Source organism: Leucopleurus acutus (genome assembly GCF_964270905.1).
Source record: "Leucopleurus acutus genome assembly, chromosome: 13".
NCBI lineage: Eukaryota > Metazoa > Chordata > Mammalia > Artiodactyla > Delphinidae > Leucopleurus > Leucopleurus acutus.
In genome coordinates this window covers 67,190,376-67,210,653 of record NC_139155.1, presented here as the reverse complement: position 1 = coordinate 67,210,653, position 20,278 = coordinate 67,190,376, and the positions used below count along the sequence as shown (strand labels likewise).

The following is a 20,278-nucleotide window of genomic DNA, read 5'->3' as shown; positions in this document are numbered from 1 at the left end:
AAGCTGGGAGTGGCCACCTCTCCTTTTTCAGTTCTTATATGGCTCTCTGTGCTCGTGGGTGCCCAGGGCCACCCACTCTCCAGACTCCCTGCCTCTACCTGCCCGTGTCAAGACTTACCTGACCTGTGTCCCGCCCCAGTGTCATGTGAGCCTTCAGCTAATGAACTCATTCCAGCACTTGTGTGCCTTGGCTAATCTATTGTCTTTCCCAGGGACACAGGCCCCAGTCAGTTAGGACAAGTATGAAGAAGGCCCTCAAGGGTGAAATAGCTCCCTTTCTCCCCTCTGCCCTGTTTTCACTCTCTCTTTTTTACCTGTTCCCTCCCTCCCTCCTTTCTTCTTTTCTCTCTTCCTTCCTTTTTTCCTTTCTCCCTATTTCCTTTTTTTCTGTCCTCTTTTTTTTTGGCCACACCATATGGCATGAGGGATCTTAGTTCCCCAACCAGGAGTGAGACCAGAGACCCCTACAGTGGAAGCACAGAGTCCTAATCACCGGACCACCAGGGAAGTCCCTTTCCTCTGTCTTTCAACATTTATTAAGAACTGACTGTGTGCCAGGCACTGGTCTGGGCACTGGAGGCCTATTGTTTCCATAAGACCCGGGCCGCATCCTGGAGGGCCTCTCAGACAAGCAAATCCACGGCTCTGGCCCTGGGCAAGCAGAGCTGAGATGGGGAGCCTGGTGGCCCTAAGCTAGCTTGGGAGCTGGGCTGTCAGGGAAGGACACCCAGAGGAAGAGGCAGAACTTGCTTTGAAAACACGTAGCAGTATTAGGCCTGCAAAAGTAAGGGGGCCTTATAGTAGAGGGAACAGCATGTGCGAAGCCCCAGAGGCATGCAGCTGCCTGGCTTTTTCTCAATGGAAAGGAGGATAGTGGAGGGCTTGGAGCAGAGGACAGCCTCTGGCTACAGGTGGAGGGTGGCTCCTAGGGGCGAGCCTGGGGGAGGGAGGAAAGGAGGGGTTCAGGTGAGGGGGAGATGCCTCACCCAGGAGAGTGTGTTAGTGTCCTGGGGCTGCTGTAACAAAGTACCACAAACTGGGTGGCTTAAAACAACAGTTTATTCTTTCACAGATCTGGAGGCTAGAAGTCTGAAATCAAGGTGTTGACAGTGTCACGTTCCCTCAAGCTCTGGATAGACTCCTTCATTGCCTCTTAGCTTCCGGAGGTGGCCATCACCCTTGGCGTTCCTTGGCTTGTTGCTATATCATGCCAACCTCTGCCTGTCTTCACATGGTGTTGTCCCTGTGTGTCTGTGCCTTCACATGGCATTTCCATCTCTTATCAGGACACCAGCCATATTGGATTAGGGCCCACTCCAATGACCTTGTCTTCACTTGATTATATGTACAAAGACCCTATATCCAGATAATGTCAGTCATAGGGGACTGAGGGTTAGGACGTCAATGCATCTTTTTAAGGGATACAGTTCAACCCATAACGGAGAGGGACATGTGGTTTCACTTAATTTCTCCCAGGGGGCAGCCTTGATCCCTGCCCTGGCTCTCACGTGTCCGGTCTACAGATGCCTGGTCACCATGGGCGCCCCCAGCTCCCACTGGCCAGGAAGGTCAGAACTAGGCAAGACCGAACTTGGTACCATGGCGCCTTCTGCTGCTCAGGTGTAGCAAGAGCAGTCTGGTTCCTGAAGGCTACCCCTGCAGAGCCCCTTGGAGACCTCATACTTTTTCAGCCATGGGACAGCCCTCAGTCCTGAGGCTGAGGCGGCCAACTGGAATGGCGCTGAAGGTCTGGAGGCCGCAAGCACCAGCCTCGGCATCTGACTGACCTAGGTTTGCATCCTGCCTCTATGGCTGCTGGCTGGGTGACCCTGGGCTGGTTGCTCTGCCTCTCTGCGTGTCAGTCACCTCCTTGGGGGAGCAAAGGGAATTGTGCATGTTCCCACATGGCACAGGGCTGAGCACAGAGTGGTTGCTCAGTACCTGGCAACTACTCATTATCAAAGTATTAATTACATTAATAAAGGAGTTAATAACTATAATGCTTTTAAAACAAACCAGGCAGATAGTAAATGCTGATGAAGTAATTTATGTTCTTAGCATCTACTAACTGCCAGAACTGTTCTCCTTGGATCTCGAAAGGACCTAAAAGGGCCAGTATTAATAATAATAAATAAAGTAATTATATATAATATTATTATGGGCATTTCCAGGCCCTTAGGGGTCCAAGGAAATAGACTTATGGGGTTCCACAAACCCAGGAAGCTATCATATTGCACTGAGTCACGTCTCTCTTTGATTAATAAAAGGAGGGAGAATTCTCTAATAAATGTGGGGTCAGTTACATCTTTTCCTGCAAATAGTCTTAGATGTTGTCAGTTTTATTTATTTATTTTTGCTTATTTTTCTCCCTATGAATTAAATAAAGACTCCAAGGCTGTGCTAATTTCTTGCCACAAGGAATATTATGAGGGTGTAGGCAGTGGTCCCAGAGGGTTGGTGGGGTCAAACCTGTCCCATACTGACCAACCGTCTTGGTTGCCCAGGACTGAGGCACTTCCTTCAATGTGGGAACTTTCAGTGCTAAAACCGGGACAGTTCTAGAAAAGTGAAACAGTTGGTCACCCTAACTCCTTCCTACCCTCCTTGGACCAGAAGCTTCCTCCCAGGAGGAAGATTGACTCAAGCCCAGGGAGGTTGAGTGATCTGGCTGACTGATCTGACTTTGAATTCTGAACCTGGCCCTAATTAGCTGTGTGACCTTGGGTAGGTCACTTAACCTCTCTGAGCTTTGATCTATAAAGCTAGGATGTTGTAGGTACTCAGATAAGTTATGTAAGCACTTGGCTTGGAACCTGGCACAAACAGGTCTCCAGTAAAGAATCTCCTGGCTGTGGTTTCTGCCTGTCATATCTGGCTGCTGGCTACTGGTTAGAGACTTGAGGAAGGGCCTCTGTTCCCCGGGGAGGCTGACGGAAGCAGATGGTTAGAGCTGACACACCCCTGCCACGGTTGATCATACCCGACATGCCTTGGTTGCTCTCTGGACATGAGCTCCAGGAGGGTCTAAGCCAACTTGCTGACTGCTGTCTGCTCAGGTCCAGCTCAAGGCTGGGGCGCACTACAGACATCTAATGAATATAAAATGTTTTTTGGATTAATTAAACTGAACTCCAGGGTGGAAGGGGAAAACCCAGGACTTAGGTAGGGTTAGAGCACAAGCAGATGGTAAGACAGCCTGGAGTGGTCAGTAGGGGAAAGGGGGCAGGCAGGGATGGGTGAACAGACATTGGCTATGGAAAGGGTTTGGGTTCCCAGGGAGATGGCTTAGTACTGGGTCTGGTACATCTTGCAACATGACTTCAAGCATTTCCTTCCTGCTCTCAGAATGTCAAATCCCACATGTGTAATATGGGATGGTAATTGTGCCTACCTCAAAGGATTATTGTGAGGACTAATGAGATTGCACGAGGAACCGTTAGCCTGGGCCCTGGGCCTGCTGTTCACAGCTCCACCAAGTTCTCCCCACCTCCCTGTCACACACACACACACACACACACACACACACACACAATCTTCCAGGTCTTGGTAGCTCATGGGACCCCTTCAACCACACAGGGCTTCAGCATGTGACAGATACACACCAAACCCTGCCATACCACTGGGCTCTGCCCCACAGACACGCTCAGGTGCCCACCATGCTCCCTTGGGTTCCCCCAATCCCGACCAGTCATCCCACACACACCAGGGCCCCGCCAGTCAGCACCACTGAGGCTGATTAACAAAAACACATCAAATTCTTTTACTTCTGAAGTCTCCCCTTTAAGGGGAGCCAGAAAATAGAACATTCTTTTATGGAGGGAAGGGGATTTAATTTAAAAAACGAAAAACGAAAAACCAAAAACTATAATTAGTCAAATACTGATCTCAGGCCCTGTGTGCAGTGGGCCCAGTCCTTGGCTGGTCGCACCCCTGCAGTAGCCCCGCCTCACCCCAGGGGCTGGGGTGGCACCAGGAGGGCCGTGGGGGGAGGCCAGCGGGCCCCTGCTCAGCCCTCCTCCACGGGCGGGCGTCACCACTGCAGGAAGTCCCGGATGAGCTTCCAGAGCTTGGTGACCCACAGGTTGACGCCCAGGTCCATCAGGTACTGGATCTCGGGCGTGAGCATGCGCCGACAGAGCTGCGCGTGCCGCCGCCCAATGCTCTTCTTGAGGTTGTAGCCCAGGATGGATTTGGTGCCCAGCGGCTGCCAGGGCTGCATGGCCGAGTCCTGGATGGCGGTGGCATCCACTGCGTGGCCGCCGTCTATGCAGATGCGGCGCATGCGCTCGTTGGCGCGCCTCAGGGCGGCCACCTCGCGGGCCATGCGCTCGCGCCCAAAGGCCTCCACCTTGCGCCAGAAGCTGGCGTTGAAGTGGCGGTAGAGGCGGGCGTCCAGCACGTTCCAGGCTGTGGCGCGCCGGTACAGCTCGCCGGAGAGGCGCGGCACTGCCGAGGCGCGGCGGGCATTGAGCTTGAAGTAGAGCACGTCCTCCAGCTCCCAGCACAGCAGGTCCTTGAGCAGCACTAGCGACTCGTCGAAATACTCCTGCAGGAGCACGAGGTGGAAGCGGCGCTCCACCTCCAGGATGTGCTCCTGCACCTGCGGGCTGCCGGGGTCCAGGTCGCTGTCGTAGCCCAGGTCGAAGAAGAGCAGGTTGTGGAGGTAGTGGGCGTTGTAGCCATGGGGGTCGTAGTAGCGGTCTGGGTCCTGCAGGAACTTGGCCAGCTTGTCGCGGCCCGAGAGTTTCCACGTGAAGGGCACCACGGAGCCAAAGTAGTGGAAGGAGGACTCGAAGAGGCGGGCGGGGTCGCGGAGCACAGTGATGAAGGTGGCGTTGGGCGGCACCAGGCCCCGGACCTCGTCATAGTGGAAGCGCATGTGGTTGCAGATGATGTTGAAGCAGGCCCCGGGCCGGTAGTCCTGCACCAGGCTGCGTGCGAAAAAGGCCGGGTAGTCGAAGTCGTTCCGGCCATTGGGGAAGGCGAACTTGAGCCCGTGCTTCTGGCCGAAGCGGAACAGGATGTTGAGCAGCGTGCTGCTGGCCGTCTTGTGCGTCTTCATGAACACGATGTCGCGCCTCGGCTGGCAGCCTCCCGCCGAGCCGTTGGCCGGGGTCAGTGCCTCTGGCTCACTCAGGGCCGGGGAGCAGGGTGCTGCGCCCTCGGGGGTCCTGCTGGGGATGGAGTGGTGGCAGAGCCTCAGGACTTAGCACCCTGGGCTCCGCTACCCCAGGTCTAGAGAGCGGGCTGCTGGGGGTGGGGTGTGTGGCAGGGGAGCCCAGGGACCAGATGGGCCTGCATTCAGGCTGCAAGGCCTAGGTCAGTTGTTTGGCTTCTCTGGCCTTAACTTTCCTCATCTGTGAAACGGGGACAATAAGCCTGTTCATGGTGTTGCTGTGAGGACAATAACACATCTCATTCATGGCCACTGTTAAGTACATTTATCATGAATTAGCATTAGGTAGGACCACATGAAACTTTGCAGGCCGAAAATGGTCAGTTATTAGCAGTTTCCTCTAGTTCAACTTAATACCTCCAATTAAGGGCACAGGCTGTGCTGCGTCCTGGGCAGAACAGCCCTGTGGGGAGGTGGGGTGGACTCATGCTTAGGAGCCAGGCTTGGAGGCAGACAGACCCCAGTTTGAATCCAGGCCTGTGCCAGCTGTGTGCTCTTGGACAGGTCCTCCCCACCTCCTGGCCCCATTGGAGCTCACCGTGCAGATGGTGTTATTTGATTCTTATGCTCCATGTCAGGCTCTGTTACTATACCCACTTCACAGATGAGGACACTGAGGCCTAGGGTTCCACAGGGTGTTCTGCTCTCAGTGGGATTTCTGCCTGGCACAGCATGATGCAGGGCACAGGGTGGCCACCCAGGAGGTAACCGTGGTCACGGGGGCAGGAGCCAACCCTCCCCCACCCCCAGCCCTCAGCTGCCCAGCAGGGCCACTCACGTGGAGGCCAGGCCAGTGTGCAGCGGGGGGACGGCGTAGGAGTACAGCAGTAGCAGGAAGCTGGTGAAGAGTGCTCCCAGCACCAGCCCCTTGGCCATGGACTCCCAGCGCTTCTTCTGTGGCAGCGGCATCTCAGACACCTGTGGGGAGTACAGAGCAGAGAAAGCGTTAGGGGGCTGGCCGCAGGGAGCCCCCCCCACCATCTCAGGCCTGGCTGGCTTGAGAGGCAGCCTTCAACATTGGGACCTGCCTTTGCCAGCTCTGTGGCCCCCCAGCAGGTCCAGACAGGGACAGAAAGACTCTGGGCTGCAGATGGACCCGCTGGGCAAAGCCAATGCAAAGAGAGGCTAGGGAGTGTGGCAGGGAGAAGGTTCTGCTGCCTGGTTCTGTTTTAACTTTTAAGCTGAGTGGTGGGTACGTGGGTGTTCATTAGTTTATTTTTTACACCTTTTGGGGCTTCATGATGAAATCATGTTGTAAGTAAAAAGGAAAAGAAGACCCTTTCCCAGTGCTCTGTCCCCCCAGGCCTGGGGCCAGGTTTGTCTACAGGGAGGGGCCTGGGCCCGAATCCCTCACCTTTCAGAAGGCCCAGCCAGCCCACCTGTCCCCCGTGCCACCCTTCCCAGCTTCCCAGTGAGGGCCAAGGCTCCTCATCTCTCCTTACTGGCCCCCGTGCCCATGGGATCTGTAGGGGAGCCAGATGGAGAAACTGAGGCTCAGAGCGAGGAAGGAGAGGGCTCAGATCACACAGCCAGCCCGGCCTCTGCCCACATGCCCATCTTTTCTCCAACTGCCGGCAGGCAGGGTTAACCGGGTAAGTATGAATTTCAGATAAACAACGAATAGGGACTTCCCTGGTGGCGCAGTGGTTAACAATCCACCTGCCAATGCAGGGGACACGGGTTTGAGCACTAGTCTGAGAAGATCCCACATGCCATGGAGCAACTAAGCCCGTGCACCACAACTAGTGAGCCTGCGCTCTAGAGCCTGCAAGCCACAACTACTGAGCCCGTGTGCCACAACTACTGAAGCCTGCGTGCCTGGAGCCCGTGCTCCACAGCAAGAGAAGCCACCGCAATGAGAAGCCTGCACACCGCAATGAAGAGTAGCCCCTGCTCATGCGACTAGAGAAAGTCCATGTGCAGCAACAAAGACCCAAAGCAGCCAAAGATAAATAAAATTTAAAAAAAAACCCACAACAAATAAAACTTTTTTTAGTATACACGTGTCCCAAATATTGCCAGGGATATAGTTATACTAAAAATTATTCAATATGTCTCTGAATATCAAATTTAACTAGATGTCCTGGTTTTTTTGTTTGTTTTCAGTTTGGGGGGTAGTAGGTTTTAGGTCTAACTGTGGCAACCCTGTCGGCAGGGGGCTGAGGCCTGAGCTGTAATGGGGGCAGTTCAGGCTAAGCCATGGGGGGTCCAGGAGAGAGCTGGGATTTGGGAGCCTTCCCACTGCCCCTTAGCTACAAAGCCAAGGTCCAAAACTTTCCACTGCTGCTGTGGTGCATGCTGCACTAGGCCCTGGGCCCCACAGGCCAAGAGAGATCACGCGTGCTGCCCCGTGATCACACGCATGGCACGTCACCACTGACCCTGCAGCCAGAGGTCAGCCAGTCAGCCTGGAGGAGGACCCTATGTAATTCCCCCTGGAAAAGTGACCGGAGGCACCCACAAACCTTTCCCAGAGAATGGGTACTCCAGGTCTGCCTGACTAGCCCCTGAGTTTTCCGCTTCTCATCTAGAAAGTTGTCCTCACAGGAAAGGACATGAAGAAGAAATTTGCAGAGGAAGGAACTATATAAGAGGGAATTTGGCTTCCCTGGTGACAATGACATATCTCTGTTCACTCTTAGGTGGGCAAGGTGGACAGGGTCAAGGGTGGACGAGAGTGTGAGAGAGTCTCCGGTACTCCTATCAAAGGAGGAAGGTACAAGCTCTTCCAATTCCAACTATTCTGCAAAAACACTTGGGCAAAGTCACCCATGCAAGGGTGTTCATGGCGGTTTGGTCAGAAAAAAGTTAGAAACAACCTCAGTGTCCATCAGCAGGGCCCTGTTCCACAAACCAAGGCCCCTTCCCAGATGGAGGCATCTGTACCCGCGTAACAAAAAAAAAAAAAAAAAAAAAGGAAAAGAAAAAGAAACAAGGTGGAGCTGAGTGGACTTGCTTGAAAACACACCATGATCTACTAATGTGGAAAAAGAAAGTTCTGGAACACTATGCCCCCAAATCCATATAGGCAATAGGTAAATATACATAGGCCCAGAAAGAAACCACTGTAGGGGCATATTCTAAGTTTTAACAGTGGTATTCTCTGCGTAGCTGGGGGAGGGGTATAAAAGGTAATCGTTTTCTATATTATGCATTTCTGTAAGGGTTGCATTTTTTTTAAGGAGCATGTATTACTTTTAATCAGAAAAAGGCAATAACACGTATTTACTATATTTAAATAGTAGATAAAGCTTGCGAGGTGGGTAAAGTCAGCTGGCGAAGGTCTGGTCACGAAGAGGCCTCAGGAGAGGGGAGGAGCCAACCTGGAAGCCCCGGGCCTGTGTTTCAACCACAGGAACCCCTTGGAGCCTCAGTTTCTCATCTGTTAAGTGGGGAAGCTGGTAGTGCTGGCTTTTCCTGCTGGCAAAACGACTAGCGCATAGTTACCGCTCAAAGAGCGTGGGGACCTGCTCTGGGTTCCTGTCTTTGTCGCCCTCAGGGTAGTCTCCCCCTGAACAAGGAGTGGCTGCCCCCAACCCGACCAAGCACAGACCTGCCCCCTGCCTCAAGTGACCCCACCAGCCTCCTGTTCCTCAGGGGTCCCAGCAAATATCAGGACAGAGCCCTGGGCCAGGCCAGAGCCTCAGATGTGAGCCCCAACCCCGAGTGGGGCCCTGCGCTTCGGTTTCTCTGACTTTAAAATGGGGAGGGATTCGGATTGTTGCCCTCTAAAAAACCCCGGGGCCCACCCCTGCCCCAGGAGCCCCACTCACCAGGGCACTTTCTGGAACTCTGGGAGGCGGCTGGCAAGGCTCTGGGTGCAGGTCAGGCAGCAGGGGGCAGACCTGCCTCCCAGGACCACCAATCAGGCTCTGCCTGGCCCCGCCCAGGACCGCCCCCTCAACCCCCATCCCTGCTTCCCTCATTCATTTGTTCATTCCCCAACGTTGGCTTCCTCAAAACCAGCCGGGCCCTGCCCTGATAGGTGCTGGGCCCTGGGCCCTTTCCACCCTCTGATTTCACTTTTTTTTTTTTTTTTTTTTTTGCGGTACGCGGGCCTCTCACTGCTGTGGCCCCTCCCGTTGCGGAGCACAGGCTCCGGACGGCGCAGGCTCAGCGGCCATGGCTCACTGGCCCAGCCGCTCCGCGGCACGTGGGATCCTCCCGGACCGGGGCACGAACCCGTGTCCCCTGCATCGGCAGGCGGACTCTCAACCACTGCGCCACCAGGGAAGCCCCTGATTTCACTTTTGAGCCCTGCTATGAGCCAGGCCCTGGGATGGGGTCTCCTCCAGAGCATCTCACTGACTCCACCCAGCTATCCTGGGAGGCAGACTCCACTGTCACATCTATTTTGCAGATGGGGAAACCGAGGCTCTGGGAGGTGATGTGACTTGCCCAGGGTAGCAAGGCAGCGGGCAGGGCTGGGATTCGAGTTCAGATCTGTTGGCCTGAAATGTGCATGTTCCTGTTTGTCCATGGCGGCCTCTGCCTGGCATGTCCCAGGCCCAGCCCAAGCCCGTGGGAAGGAGGGTGTGCACAGCTGGATGTTCCATCACAGAAGGCTGAGGCTTGCAGGCAGCTGACGGTCCCAGGTCTAAGTCCATGGGGTACCAAGGACAATCTCAGCCTGGCCCAAACCTCACGGCCTGTAGCCTGGAAGACAGTGCAGCAAGGAGGCTGAGGCTCAGAAACGGCAGAGCCACCATCAAGGTCACACAGTGCAGCAGTAGCAAAGACAGGGCCAGAACCTGAGTCTCTTTCCTCTGCTATGGTGGTGACAGTCCCAGGCACTCAGGGCAGACCATCCCCCCTCCCTAGCTCACCCTATCTATTCCTCTCCTTCTGGGTTACCCTAGCCACATCACCCTCCGTCTGTGCCAATGGCTGGCTCCTGGCCAGGCCCAGCAATCCTCCTGTTTGGCTGGACCAGCACACTCCAGGGAACAAAGGAGAAACAGGACTCATCCCCCACAGCATGCACACGGGGAAACCGAGCCCGGGATGGTGAACCTTCTTGCCTAGAGCATCACCACCAGGCAGGCCTCAGTCCCAGGGTGTCCTGCTCCCCCCAGGGGCCTGTGCGCGAGACAGAGGAAGACACACTCACCTCCGGCCGTGTCTGGATGCCCCTTTCCTCTCCCTGACTGAGCCACATCTGACTCCCAGGCTGCCTCTGTGGTCACTGGGAAACAGGAACGCTCCAATGACACCCAGGAGTGTGCTGGCTGGCTCCCTCATGCTCTAGTGGGTGTGAATATTCATGAGTTCCCTCCCTGGGGAGAGCAGGTGGCATGTCCCTGTACCCTGCAGGTGCTGCCCTGGCCCTCTGCCCCCTGGGTGGTCCCCAAACCTCTCTGGACCTCAGCAGCCAGGCAGCTCCTTTATCCAATGGCTCAGCAAGGCCCCTGGCGTCCTTGGGCCAAGGACAAGCAGCCGCAGAGCCCGGCAGAGAGCCTGGGACCGGCTTGAAGGCCATGGGAGGGACAGGGAGGCAGGTGAGTTTGGGGAAGCTAATTTCTCCTCCAATCACATCTCATTTAAGTCTCACAGCTACCCTATGAGTCAAGTACCATTGTTAGCCACTCCCCAGGTAAAGATACCAAAGCTCAGAGAGGTGAAATCACCTGTCCAAGGTCACACAGTTAGCAAAGAGCAGACAGAACCAGAGTCAAAACAGGGACTTCCCAAACTCTAGGGCTTAAAGATGCCAAGACACAACCTGAGACCAAGATTTGCCTAAAATCTGTGAGAGCCCAGAGAGCAAGCAACTCAACCTGGAAGGCCTGCTGGAGGAAGAGTACCTGACCAGGGCTAGGAGGTACTGAGTCTGATGAGATTCCACCTCTCTGACCTCCAAATCCTTTATCAAAGAAGTACGGTACGGAATCCTGCCTGTCCTGCCTCCACCCTGTGTGAGGGATGGTGGCACAGGACACCCTGGACCAGCCTTGAGGAATTTGGGCTGATCAGAGATGCTGATCCTTCCCAAGGTCTCCCTAGGAAGAGGCAGTGCTTGGGGCCAGAGGCCCTCAGGCTCAGCCCAGGCACTGGAATCTCTCGCATCCTGTTCTTTGCTGGGTTCAGGTCTGTTCTCGCTCAGCCTTGCCCATGGACAGAGGGTGCCCAGAAAAGCCCCCCACATCCTTCCGTCAGCACTGATGCCCAGAGCTCCCACCATGGCCCATGCGTGGGGCTCTAGGAACCCAGGTATCACCATCAGTTTTTTAATTAATTAATTAATTAAATTTTTAACATCTTTATTGGAATGTAATTGCTTTAAAATGTTGTGATAGTTTCTGCTGTATAACAAGGTGAATCAGCTATACATATACATACATCCCCATATCTCCTCCCTCTTACATCTACCTCCCACCCTCCTTTTTTTTTTTAACATCTTTATTGGAGTATAATTGCTCCAATTGTATAAAAGTATAATTGCTTTACGATGGTTAGTTTCTGCTTTATAACAAAGTGAATCAGTTATACATATACATATGTTCCCATATCTCTTCCCACTTGCGTCTCCCTCCCTCCCACCCTCCCTACTGTGACGGTCATTTATCCCACATCGAGCACTTTCAGAGGACGAGCAGCTGCCAGTCCCTCCCAAGGAGCAGCAGGCATCTGACAGTGTGCTCTGAATGCTCTTTCCCCCAAGGCCCCACCCAGCCGGGGAGCAGCCCAGCAAGCACCCACGAAACAGGGGAGGCCCAGAGTCCTGATCTCCCTGAGTGCTGAACCAGGTCCAGGGCATGGGATAGAGATGTTTTATCTTTTCTGGGCTGAGCTAGCTTGAAGACGGATGCATGGGAGAAAGTTGGGGCAGAGCTGGCATCAAATAGCAGACATGCTGGTTTATGAGCGTGGACTCTGGACCACAGCCCAGTTCTGTGCTCAGGACTTCCCATGCATCACGCACCCTCATAATCTTTGCAGAGAGCCCTTTAGATCCCCCACTTTGTTGTATATAAGGAAGCTGAGGCACAGGGAGGGGACGTGACAAGCCCAGTGTCACAGAGGGGTAAGAACCTCGTCCATGTAGGAGTGGAGTGAAAGCTTTTGAGCAAGAGGTGAGATCGTGGGAAGAGTGGGAAGCTAGTAAAGAAGAGCCATATAAATATTTTATTGACACACATATATATCTGTAACAGTAATATATAGTTTTGAAAAAATTAAACATTGAAAGTTTCATATTTCTAAATATTGTTTTTGTCATAGTAGATCAAGGTCAACAATAAGGAAAAATCTATTTGTTGCTTCTGCTCTTAATATTTCTATTTGGAATTTGATCACTTCCTTTCCTCTTTGATAACAACCCTACTCTAGTAGCCAATGCATGCATTGCATTGTATACATTTTATTCAATTAATTTGATTCAACTGATTTTCATACAGTTCTTTATTAGCTGGCCTTTGGGGTTAGACTTACACAAGCACTAATGCTACAAAAACTTCATTTTAGAATGGCAAATGATCATCTAATAAGAGTTTTGCTAGGAAAATTATTTGAGGAATGCCAGAGGATGCCTAAGGAACATTCTGATCCAGTGACACTCAAAGTAAGAAGCGGAATATAAGATAAACTGGCAAAGATAGAGGGAAATTTCAGTGTAGCATAACATAGGCTTTTACTTTTTTATTATATATTCATTAACATCCAGAAAAACGAAGATGAAATTCTAAAGATGCAAATGCATACTAATGCTCTAATCCTATGTCAACACCAATTAATTTTGTATGCAATTTTTCTTCCAGAAATTTACATTTCCTCTCCCATAAAATTAGTCTAGAGGCTGGACAAGTTACTAGTAACTAGTTTTTCGATTATGATAAGTGACCATAGCCTAAAACTGGCTATAATACAGACATAACACTCTGAACAGCTTCCTATACACTACCAGTTGTAAGGCTTTGTACAGATATGCCTTACCATCTTACAGACATTCAGTTTTAAAATGTAAATGGTACAGGATATTGATAAACCAATTAGTGCTGATGCAAAGCAAATTCCTCTTTTATCTCAATTACAACATGATAATAGTTCAAGATAGTTTAAGTCTGAGACAAGGGCAACTCAATAAAACAACAGCATCTTGATACGGTAAAGAGGAAAATGTGACTCAATTACTGTTTTAAAAATATCTCAAGGGCTTCCCTGGCGGCGCAGTGGTTGAGAGTCCACCTGCCGATGCAGGGGACACGGGTTCGTGCCCCGGTCCGGGAATAACCCACATGCCGCGGAGCGGCTGGGCCCGTGAGCCATGGCCGCTGAGCCTGCGTGTCCGGAGCCTGTGCTCTGCAGCGGGAGAGGCCACAACAGTGAGAGGCCCGCATAGCGCAAAAAAAAAATAATAAAAAAAAAATCTCAAGACCTTTGGCTCTTTTCATTGCTTTTATCAAAAGCTATGATATAAAACACTACTCTGATTTTTTACATATTTAGTAAGCAGTTTGGGGAAGTATGAAGAAAACACCTCAATAAAAGCATTTTCTAAAGTAAGAAATGTTTGGGATTAGAAGATGCAAACTATTATATATAGAATGGATAAACAACAAGGTCCTACTGTATAGCACAGGGAACTATATTCAATATCCTGTAATAAACCATAATGGAAAAAGAATATGAAAGGAATATATATATATATATATATATAACTGAATCACTTTGCTGTACACCAGAAACTCACACGACATTGTAAATCAACTATACTTCAATAAAATAAATTTAAAAAAGGAAAAGAAGAGCCACGTGAAGCCAAGCTTTCCAGAGTGGGAGCGTTGATTGCAGAACCTGCGCCTCCAGCCCTGCCAGAGGGGTCTCTTCCCCCAGTGTCAGTGACGTCGGCTCCGGCTGGTTCTGCCCCCACCGGAAAAAAATTGTTGTAATTATAAAAGCAGCACATGCTCAATGAAAAAAAGTTCAGACAATTACAGAAAAATATAAAGAGCTCCATCCCCAGAGGGCAGCACCCTTAAAGCTTCGGCACAAGCCTCCTCACATTTTTTCTATCAATAGAGGCAATAGGAGGTGTCTCTGTTGGGGAGCACATTTTGTTTTTTTCACATGTCAATAGATTATGGACATCGTTTTGTGATCACAATGAGTTTTAAATTGATCTGTTCTGCAGGTATTTACTGAGCACCTGCACTGTGCCCAGCACTGGGGTGCCTGATGCCCGGTGCACGGAGCTCGGGCTCTCAGTGCTGGACGTGAGAGAGGAGCAAGCTGACAGCTGCAGATGCTGTGATAGAGGACACACTGGCAGGGCTTCCTGGAGCACAGAGAAAACACCTGATCCAGCCTGGAGGCGGGAGGAGCATGGCCAGGGAGACTTGCTGGGGTAGGGGGCCCCAGCGGCAGAAGCTACAGTGTGTTTTCCAATTTCCAAAGGCAGTTAGTTCCCTTTCTCCCTGGGTACATGGCTAAACTACATTTCCCATTCTCCCTTGCAGTTCAGTGTCCTCACGTGACTGAATTCTGGCCAGTGGAATATGAGCAGAATGAGCAGATAAAGGGTCTCCAAAGACATCGGCTACAGAATATTCTGTGGAACCACTGCTCCTGTGAACCATTCCCTGACTGATGGGCATCCATGCTGTTTGTTCAGTGCGCACACATAGGAACAGGGCTCTGGCAGAGATGGTGGTGGAGTGAGGGTGTCTTAGGGCTGTTTCCTGTGGCTGGAAGGGAATCTTACGGGGACAATGGAGGAGACTTTAAGAATAGAGCAGAAAGACTCTCCCTACAGTGCTTAGAATGCATATTTGACAGCAACTGTTATAGCTCTAAAAGTGTCCATCCTCAGACCCAGCACTTCTACCTGTGGGAATTTGTTCAAAGAAGAAAATCTAACAAGAGATCTGAGACGGAGCACAAAGATGTTCATTGTAGTATTATTTAGCGAAGGGGAAAAATAGAAACAACTTAAGTGTCCAACAAGAGGGGATGGTTAAAAATATGTGACATTCATCCAAATGGTCTAATATGTCCTCATTAAAATGATGCCCATAATATATAATGAAGTAAAAAAACACATATATACACACATATATGTACACACATACATGCACATAAATATATACTTACACACATATAATTTTGTTTTACAAAGAGTCTGTATTACTTTGGAAAAAATTAAAATTAAAATAACGACGTTTCCATTTTGAAAAACTGCAGTCTGGCTGGAGGAGGAGGGAAACGTGGCTAGTCTGAACCATGCCCCACCTTGTTGTGTGACCACGGCAGGCATGCTGCCCTCTCTGAACCTCAGTGTCCTAAAATGGGGAAGAGACAGCAAGGGTCTGGGACCAAGAAGAAGCTGGAAAGTGTGAGCTGCACAGTTGAAGGTGCAGATGGAGAGGTTGGCCCTCCATCCAGGAGCGCTGGGGGACTGAGTTGCAAGAATCTGGAAGCTTCCCCCCTCTGAGACCCTCTGGAGGGGGTGCTGGAGTAGAGATGGGGAGGATCTCCCGAGGGGCACTTCAGCTTTCAGGACCACCTCCAAACTTGTCAAGGAGCCCTGACAGCTTGCTCCTACTGCCCCCTTGGCTGAGGGAATGGCTGCAGCTGGGTACCAGGCCTGGCAGCTGATTAAGAGGGCAGTGTTCTTTGATGACTAGAAAACTTTTTGATCTTGCAGGGTCAATCACCTATTTCCACGGTTCCAAATGGCAACCACACAGACACGCTTAGTGTCACCTGCTAGCTCATGTGACGGCGGGGACACCGAGGCTCAGAACTACGAGCAAGCCCACAGGTCTTGCCTCGCTGCTTTGTCCAGGCAAAATCACCACCCCTCCTGATGGCAGATTTGAGTCGCCCCAAAGTAGCTCTAACTGAAGAGTGGCAAAACACATGTTAAGCAAGTAGTCAGTCCCTTCTTTATTAGCTTCAAAATCACTGAGAAGCCCTCAGGTGAGTATGTGAGAGTTGGTAGTATCATTCTCCTTACCTTCTAGCATGACTGAAATGTTTTTTAAAGGGATATCATGCACTTGTTTGCATAAAAATATGTAAAATATAAAGGTTCTTTAAAAGGTGCTGAGCACTTGCTATGCACAATGCCCTGGATCTGCCCGCCTGCCTCACTAATCCTGGAGAGGTCTGCCTATAAATCCCAGCTCCCCAGCTGGGCGACCTTGGGCAGGTGACCTCCCCTCTCTGAGCCTTGGCTTCCTAACAAATGGGGATACTTCAACCTTCTCACGGGTTTGCTGTGAGGATCAAACGGGATGAGGCATAAGGAGCCCTCTGCACACACCTCGGGTTATTATCATGACCCTTCTAGATCCACCTGGCAGGAGAGGCAGGACCCGCCAGTACCATCTCCTGGAGGGCCACCCTCCCCATCCAAGCACCCATACTTCCCATGCTCCAGACCCAAGGTCCCTGACTCCCAGATTTCACATCTGAGAAAATCAAGGCACAGAGAGAGAAGGACTTGCCTAGGGTCCCATGGCAAGTCTGGGCACCACTGGGATCAGATCTGGGGGTGCCCAAGCCACACCCCATCTCTGCCCTGGGGCTGGCAGGTAGGAAAGCATGTTTCCTCTGGAACCCCACTTCCTCTGAACCATCACTCCTCACCTGGCTATTCCCCTGACCCCAGCCCGCTGACCCCCATGGGCGCTCTGCTCCATCCTGCCCTCCCTGTCTGGAGTAGGACAGGGCTCCTAAACAGGGATGGTCCATATTCCTTGCTCAGTCTGAGGGAAGCAAGAAGCCCTTCACAAGCCTGTTGCCATGCCTGGAATTCCAACATCTGTGTATCGTTCTCCCAGGTTAATCATTGCCTCTTTCACCAGGGTGACACAATTAGTCCCTTAAAGCCTAGAGGGAAGGACACACTCCTCCCTTGCTGGATTGGACCCATGCCCTCAAATATCAGACCCATGCGCATCAGACAAGGGGATGCACAGGAGGCAGGCGTGCTTCTTTGTCCACAGGGATTCCTTCAGGCAGGGCTCTGCCCAAGTGAGAAGCAGGGAGGAAGCAGTCCGAGGTGGCAGCTGGGAACAGGGCTCTGTTGTCTCTGCTCCCAGGGTAGCAGCCTGCCCACCCCCCGAGTGTCAGGCAGAGCTGGGAGCTAGGGAGGCAAGGGGGGAGGGGTCCTGAGCTGGGGGCTGGGGGCAGCCATGGAAGGTCTAAGAGGCTAGGACCCCAGAAGGGCAGACAGATCTTGAGCAACGCTGGGGTCCTGAAATGGGGACTCGGGCAAGCCACTGAACTTGGAGTCAGTTTAGCCACATTTGAACTATGTGACCTTGGGCAAGTCACCGAATCCCCCTGAAACTCAGTTTTCCCCCCTTGGATAATAGGGTTAGTAACAATGCCTCCTCTGAGGGGCAAGGGACAATGCAGCAGCACATGGTCTGCTCTAGCTCAGGCCTGCCCATGGCCTTACCGTCTCTGGGCCTTAGGTCACCCTCTTTGTAAAGGCAGAGGTTGGATTCTGGAACTGGACTGTCCTCCTGAGGATTTCCATGGCACCTGTCACCGGGGCAACCCAGGTGATCAGGTGTCAGGTCTGCCACCCTCTCTCCCTCCCTCCCACTGGTGTGGGTTACTGCAGCCAGATGTGTGCCCATCACCTCTCCTGCTCTAGGCAGGTGGGAGGGGGTCCCTGCTGGGAAGGAACCACAGCCTTGTTCTGTAATGTTACCAAAGCACCTTGGCTTGGCACCAACGGGGGCAGACCAAGATGGACCCCCTTTCTGAGCACTGGTCCAGGGAACAAGGGAACTGTTGGGTTACCTACGGGGCCATTCCTGGATACCAGAGTTTATCCCACTCCCACAAGCCTTTCCTTGGTGGCCTTGCCCCCTAAGCGGTAGAGGACAGGGCCTTCCCCAGGCAGAGGGGATCCATTATTTACGCTGATGCCCAGCCCCTGCTCTGACGGCCCCTCTTCTGGGGAGGGCTGGTGGGAAGAGGGAAGATCCCTGCCCCTCCTCCCCCAGGGCTCTGGCACCATGTCCAAGATTAATGATTAATGAACTCCCAGTTCCAGCCCAGCTCCAGCCCCACCCGCCCCAAGACCAAGGACTGGGTAAACCCTGGAAATGGGACCGTGGGGAAGAAACCAAGGGCCGGGCGAGCACCAACCTGCGCCACCCCCCTCCCCGCCCCCCCGCAGGCCCCAGCCTTCCCACCCTCTGTCAGCTAGGACAGGTGCGTGAGCCCCAAAGCGGTAGTGTAGCACTCCCTCACCACTCAGGTCTAGAGTCTGGCGTGCGCAGCCCCAGTTCCGGGCGTGGGCAGCGCGGGCTTGGACCCCAGGGGGTAGACTGAGGCAGGGCGCAATCTGGTGATGGGTGCTGGGCCCCCAGGACGTACCTTGTCCCCGTCCTTCTCGGCCTTGGCGTGCAGGCTCGGCCCCGGGCCGCGCCGCCCGGGCGCTTACTAAGGCGGCGGGGCGTACCCGCCGGGTCCCCCTGCTCGGCCGGGCCTGGACCATGTTCCCGCCCCCGCCGCCGCCGCAACCTCTCCGGCCAGGTGCTGCCGCCAGCCTGGCCCGGCCCCCTCGGCGCCGCGGCCAATGGGCGCCCCGGGGTCCGGCCCCCTCCCCTCCCCTCTGCGCCTGCCCGGGTCGCACAGAAGCCGCATTCAGCGCGCCGGGGCGCAGCGTCGCGCCCCCGCCGCTGGCCCAACAAGGCGCGTTTGTCTCGGATGTGCCAACGGGGCCATTGTCCTGCCGCCGGACCCTAAGGCTCGGCTGAGCTCCCAGCTCCGTAGAGGATTCGAGGGTGCCTGGGAAACGGGGTGGCGTGGTGATGGTGAGGGCAGCCCAGCTCTGGGAAAAGGGAGGAGGCTACACTAGCTGCTTAACTTTATTCACTGCAAGATATGGCCTGTGGCTCTAAAGTCAGTGCAAACTGGGGACACATTTTTAGCATCTGAAATGTGGATGAGAGGAGTAGGGGTGGTCATACCACCGGGAGGTCTCAGCTGACGCCCCCCCTCCAAGGTGCCCATCACTGAGCACAGTGCCATCAGGATGCAGGTGCCGCATTCAGGATCTGACTCTTTCCAGTCCCAGGCTTCCCTCCTTCACCCCAGAGGAGCAGGCCCAAGGATGGGGATTAGTGCCTGCCTGGAGCTGAGAATGCTCAGCTCCAGCTGTGGGCAGTGCAAAACCAGCTGGCCACCCAGTGGGGCATAAGCCACGTCAGAGCCCCACTGCCCCTGCCATTACTGGGTGACTCCGGAATGGGGAAAATTCCACGTTAGCATGACTGCCAGGGATTTTTCCATATCTTTTTTTTTTCCTATTTATTTTTGGCTGCGTTGGGTTTTCATTGCTGTGCGCAGGCTTTCTCTAGTTGCGGTGAGCAGGGGCTACTCTTCATTGCAGTGGGCGGACTTCTCACTGCGGTGGCTTCTAACGGAGCATGGCCTCTAGGCACGCGGGCTTCAGTAGTTGTGGTATGAGGGCTCAGTAGTTGTGGCTCGTGGGCTCTAGAGCGCAGGCTCAGTAGTTGTGGCGCACAGGCTCAGTTGCTCCACAGCATGTGGGATCTTACCGGACCAGGGCTCGAATCCGTGTCTCCTGCATTGGCAGGCAGATCCTTAACCACTGTGCCACCAGGGAAGTCCAGGATTTTTCCATATCTGATGGGCCCGCTCTCTGGCCTTGCCCTGGCACCCCTGCCGTGGCCCTGGGATGTACATGCACCCAGGCAGGACCAAGTTATCCCCTAGGGCTGCAGACTTTGGCTCCAGAGACCCTGACCCTGTCCCTGACTCTAGAAGACCACCCCCCCACACACACCATGAAGCATGTCAGAGTGGAACATAATCTCTCTCTGATACCCACAGCACACCCACGGCGAGGCCCAGTGAGACAGGAGCCCTAGGTTCTCCACTCCCTCAGCCAGAGAGCCTGCCCAAGCTCTTGCCTTCCCCCTGCACAGGGTGGGTCTGAAGACACTGCCCAAAAGAGTTCTATAGAGCCTGGGCACTTCTACAGAGTGAGGGGCAGAGGGCCAAGGCCCTCAAATGCCTAGATTTGGCAAAGGAGGAGCCCAGTTCCAAACCCATACTTCCCCATCCTGTGCCCTGCTCCTGAGAGCACTCAGCCCACAGGAGCACCCTGGGGGG

At 53.1% G+C, this 20,278-nt stretch overlaps 1 protein-coding gene across 3 annotated transcripts; it reads right to left on the bottom strand.

The window, feature by feature from the left end:
* Positions 1-3,697: 3,697 nt before the first annotated feature.
* On the bottom strand, positions 3,698-18,570 carry GAL3ST1 (galactose-3-O-sulfotransferase 1). Of its 3 annotated transcripts, none has more exons than XM_082853808.1 (3): positions 18,515-18,570; positions 5,955-6,094; positions 3,698-5,174 (listed from the first exon to the last, which is right to left on the bottom strand). In XM_082853808.1, exons 2-3 carry the CDS (start codon positions 6,083-6,085, stop codon positions 4,031-4,033), a joined length of 1,275 nt encoding a protein of 424 aa, XP_082709934.1. In that variant the 5' UTR covers positions 6,086-6,094; positions 18,515-18,570; the 3' UTR covers positions 3,698-4,030. The 3 variants fall into 3 exon arrangements, with proteins under 3 accessions (XP_082709934.1, XP_082709932.1, XP_082709933.1); XM_082853806.1 differs by lacking the exon at positions 18,515-18,570 and adding an exon at positions 8,950-9,210; XM_082853807.1 differs by lacking the exon at positions 18,515-18,570 and adding an exon at positions 8,950-9,210 and having other exon boundaries at positions 3,698-5,171.
* Between the last annotated feature and the right edge of the window lie 1,708 nt (positions 18,571-20,278).

What these genes read in the sequence shown, in the direction of transcription:
- GAL3ST1 (XM_082853806.1), bottom strand. Translation starts at nt 9,102, where the DNA reads ATGAGGGAAGCAGGGATGGGGGTTGAGGGGGCGGTCCTGGGCGGGGCC. An exon ending in GAGTTCCAGAAAGTGCCCTG is followed by an intron (nt 6,095 to 8,949) that starts GTGAGTGGGGCT and finishes TACTCCCCACAG; the next exon opens with GTGTCTGAGATGCCGCTGCC. An exon ending in CACACTGGCCTGGCCTCCAC is followed by an intron (nt 5,175 to 5,954) that starts GTGAGTGGCCCT and finishes CTCCATCCCCAG; the next exon opens with CAGGACCCCCGAGGGCGCAG.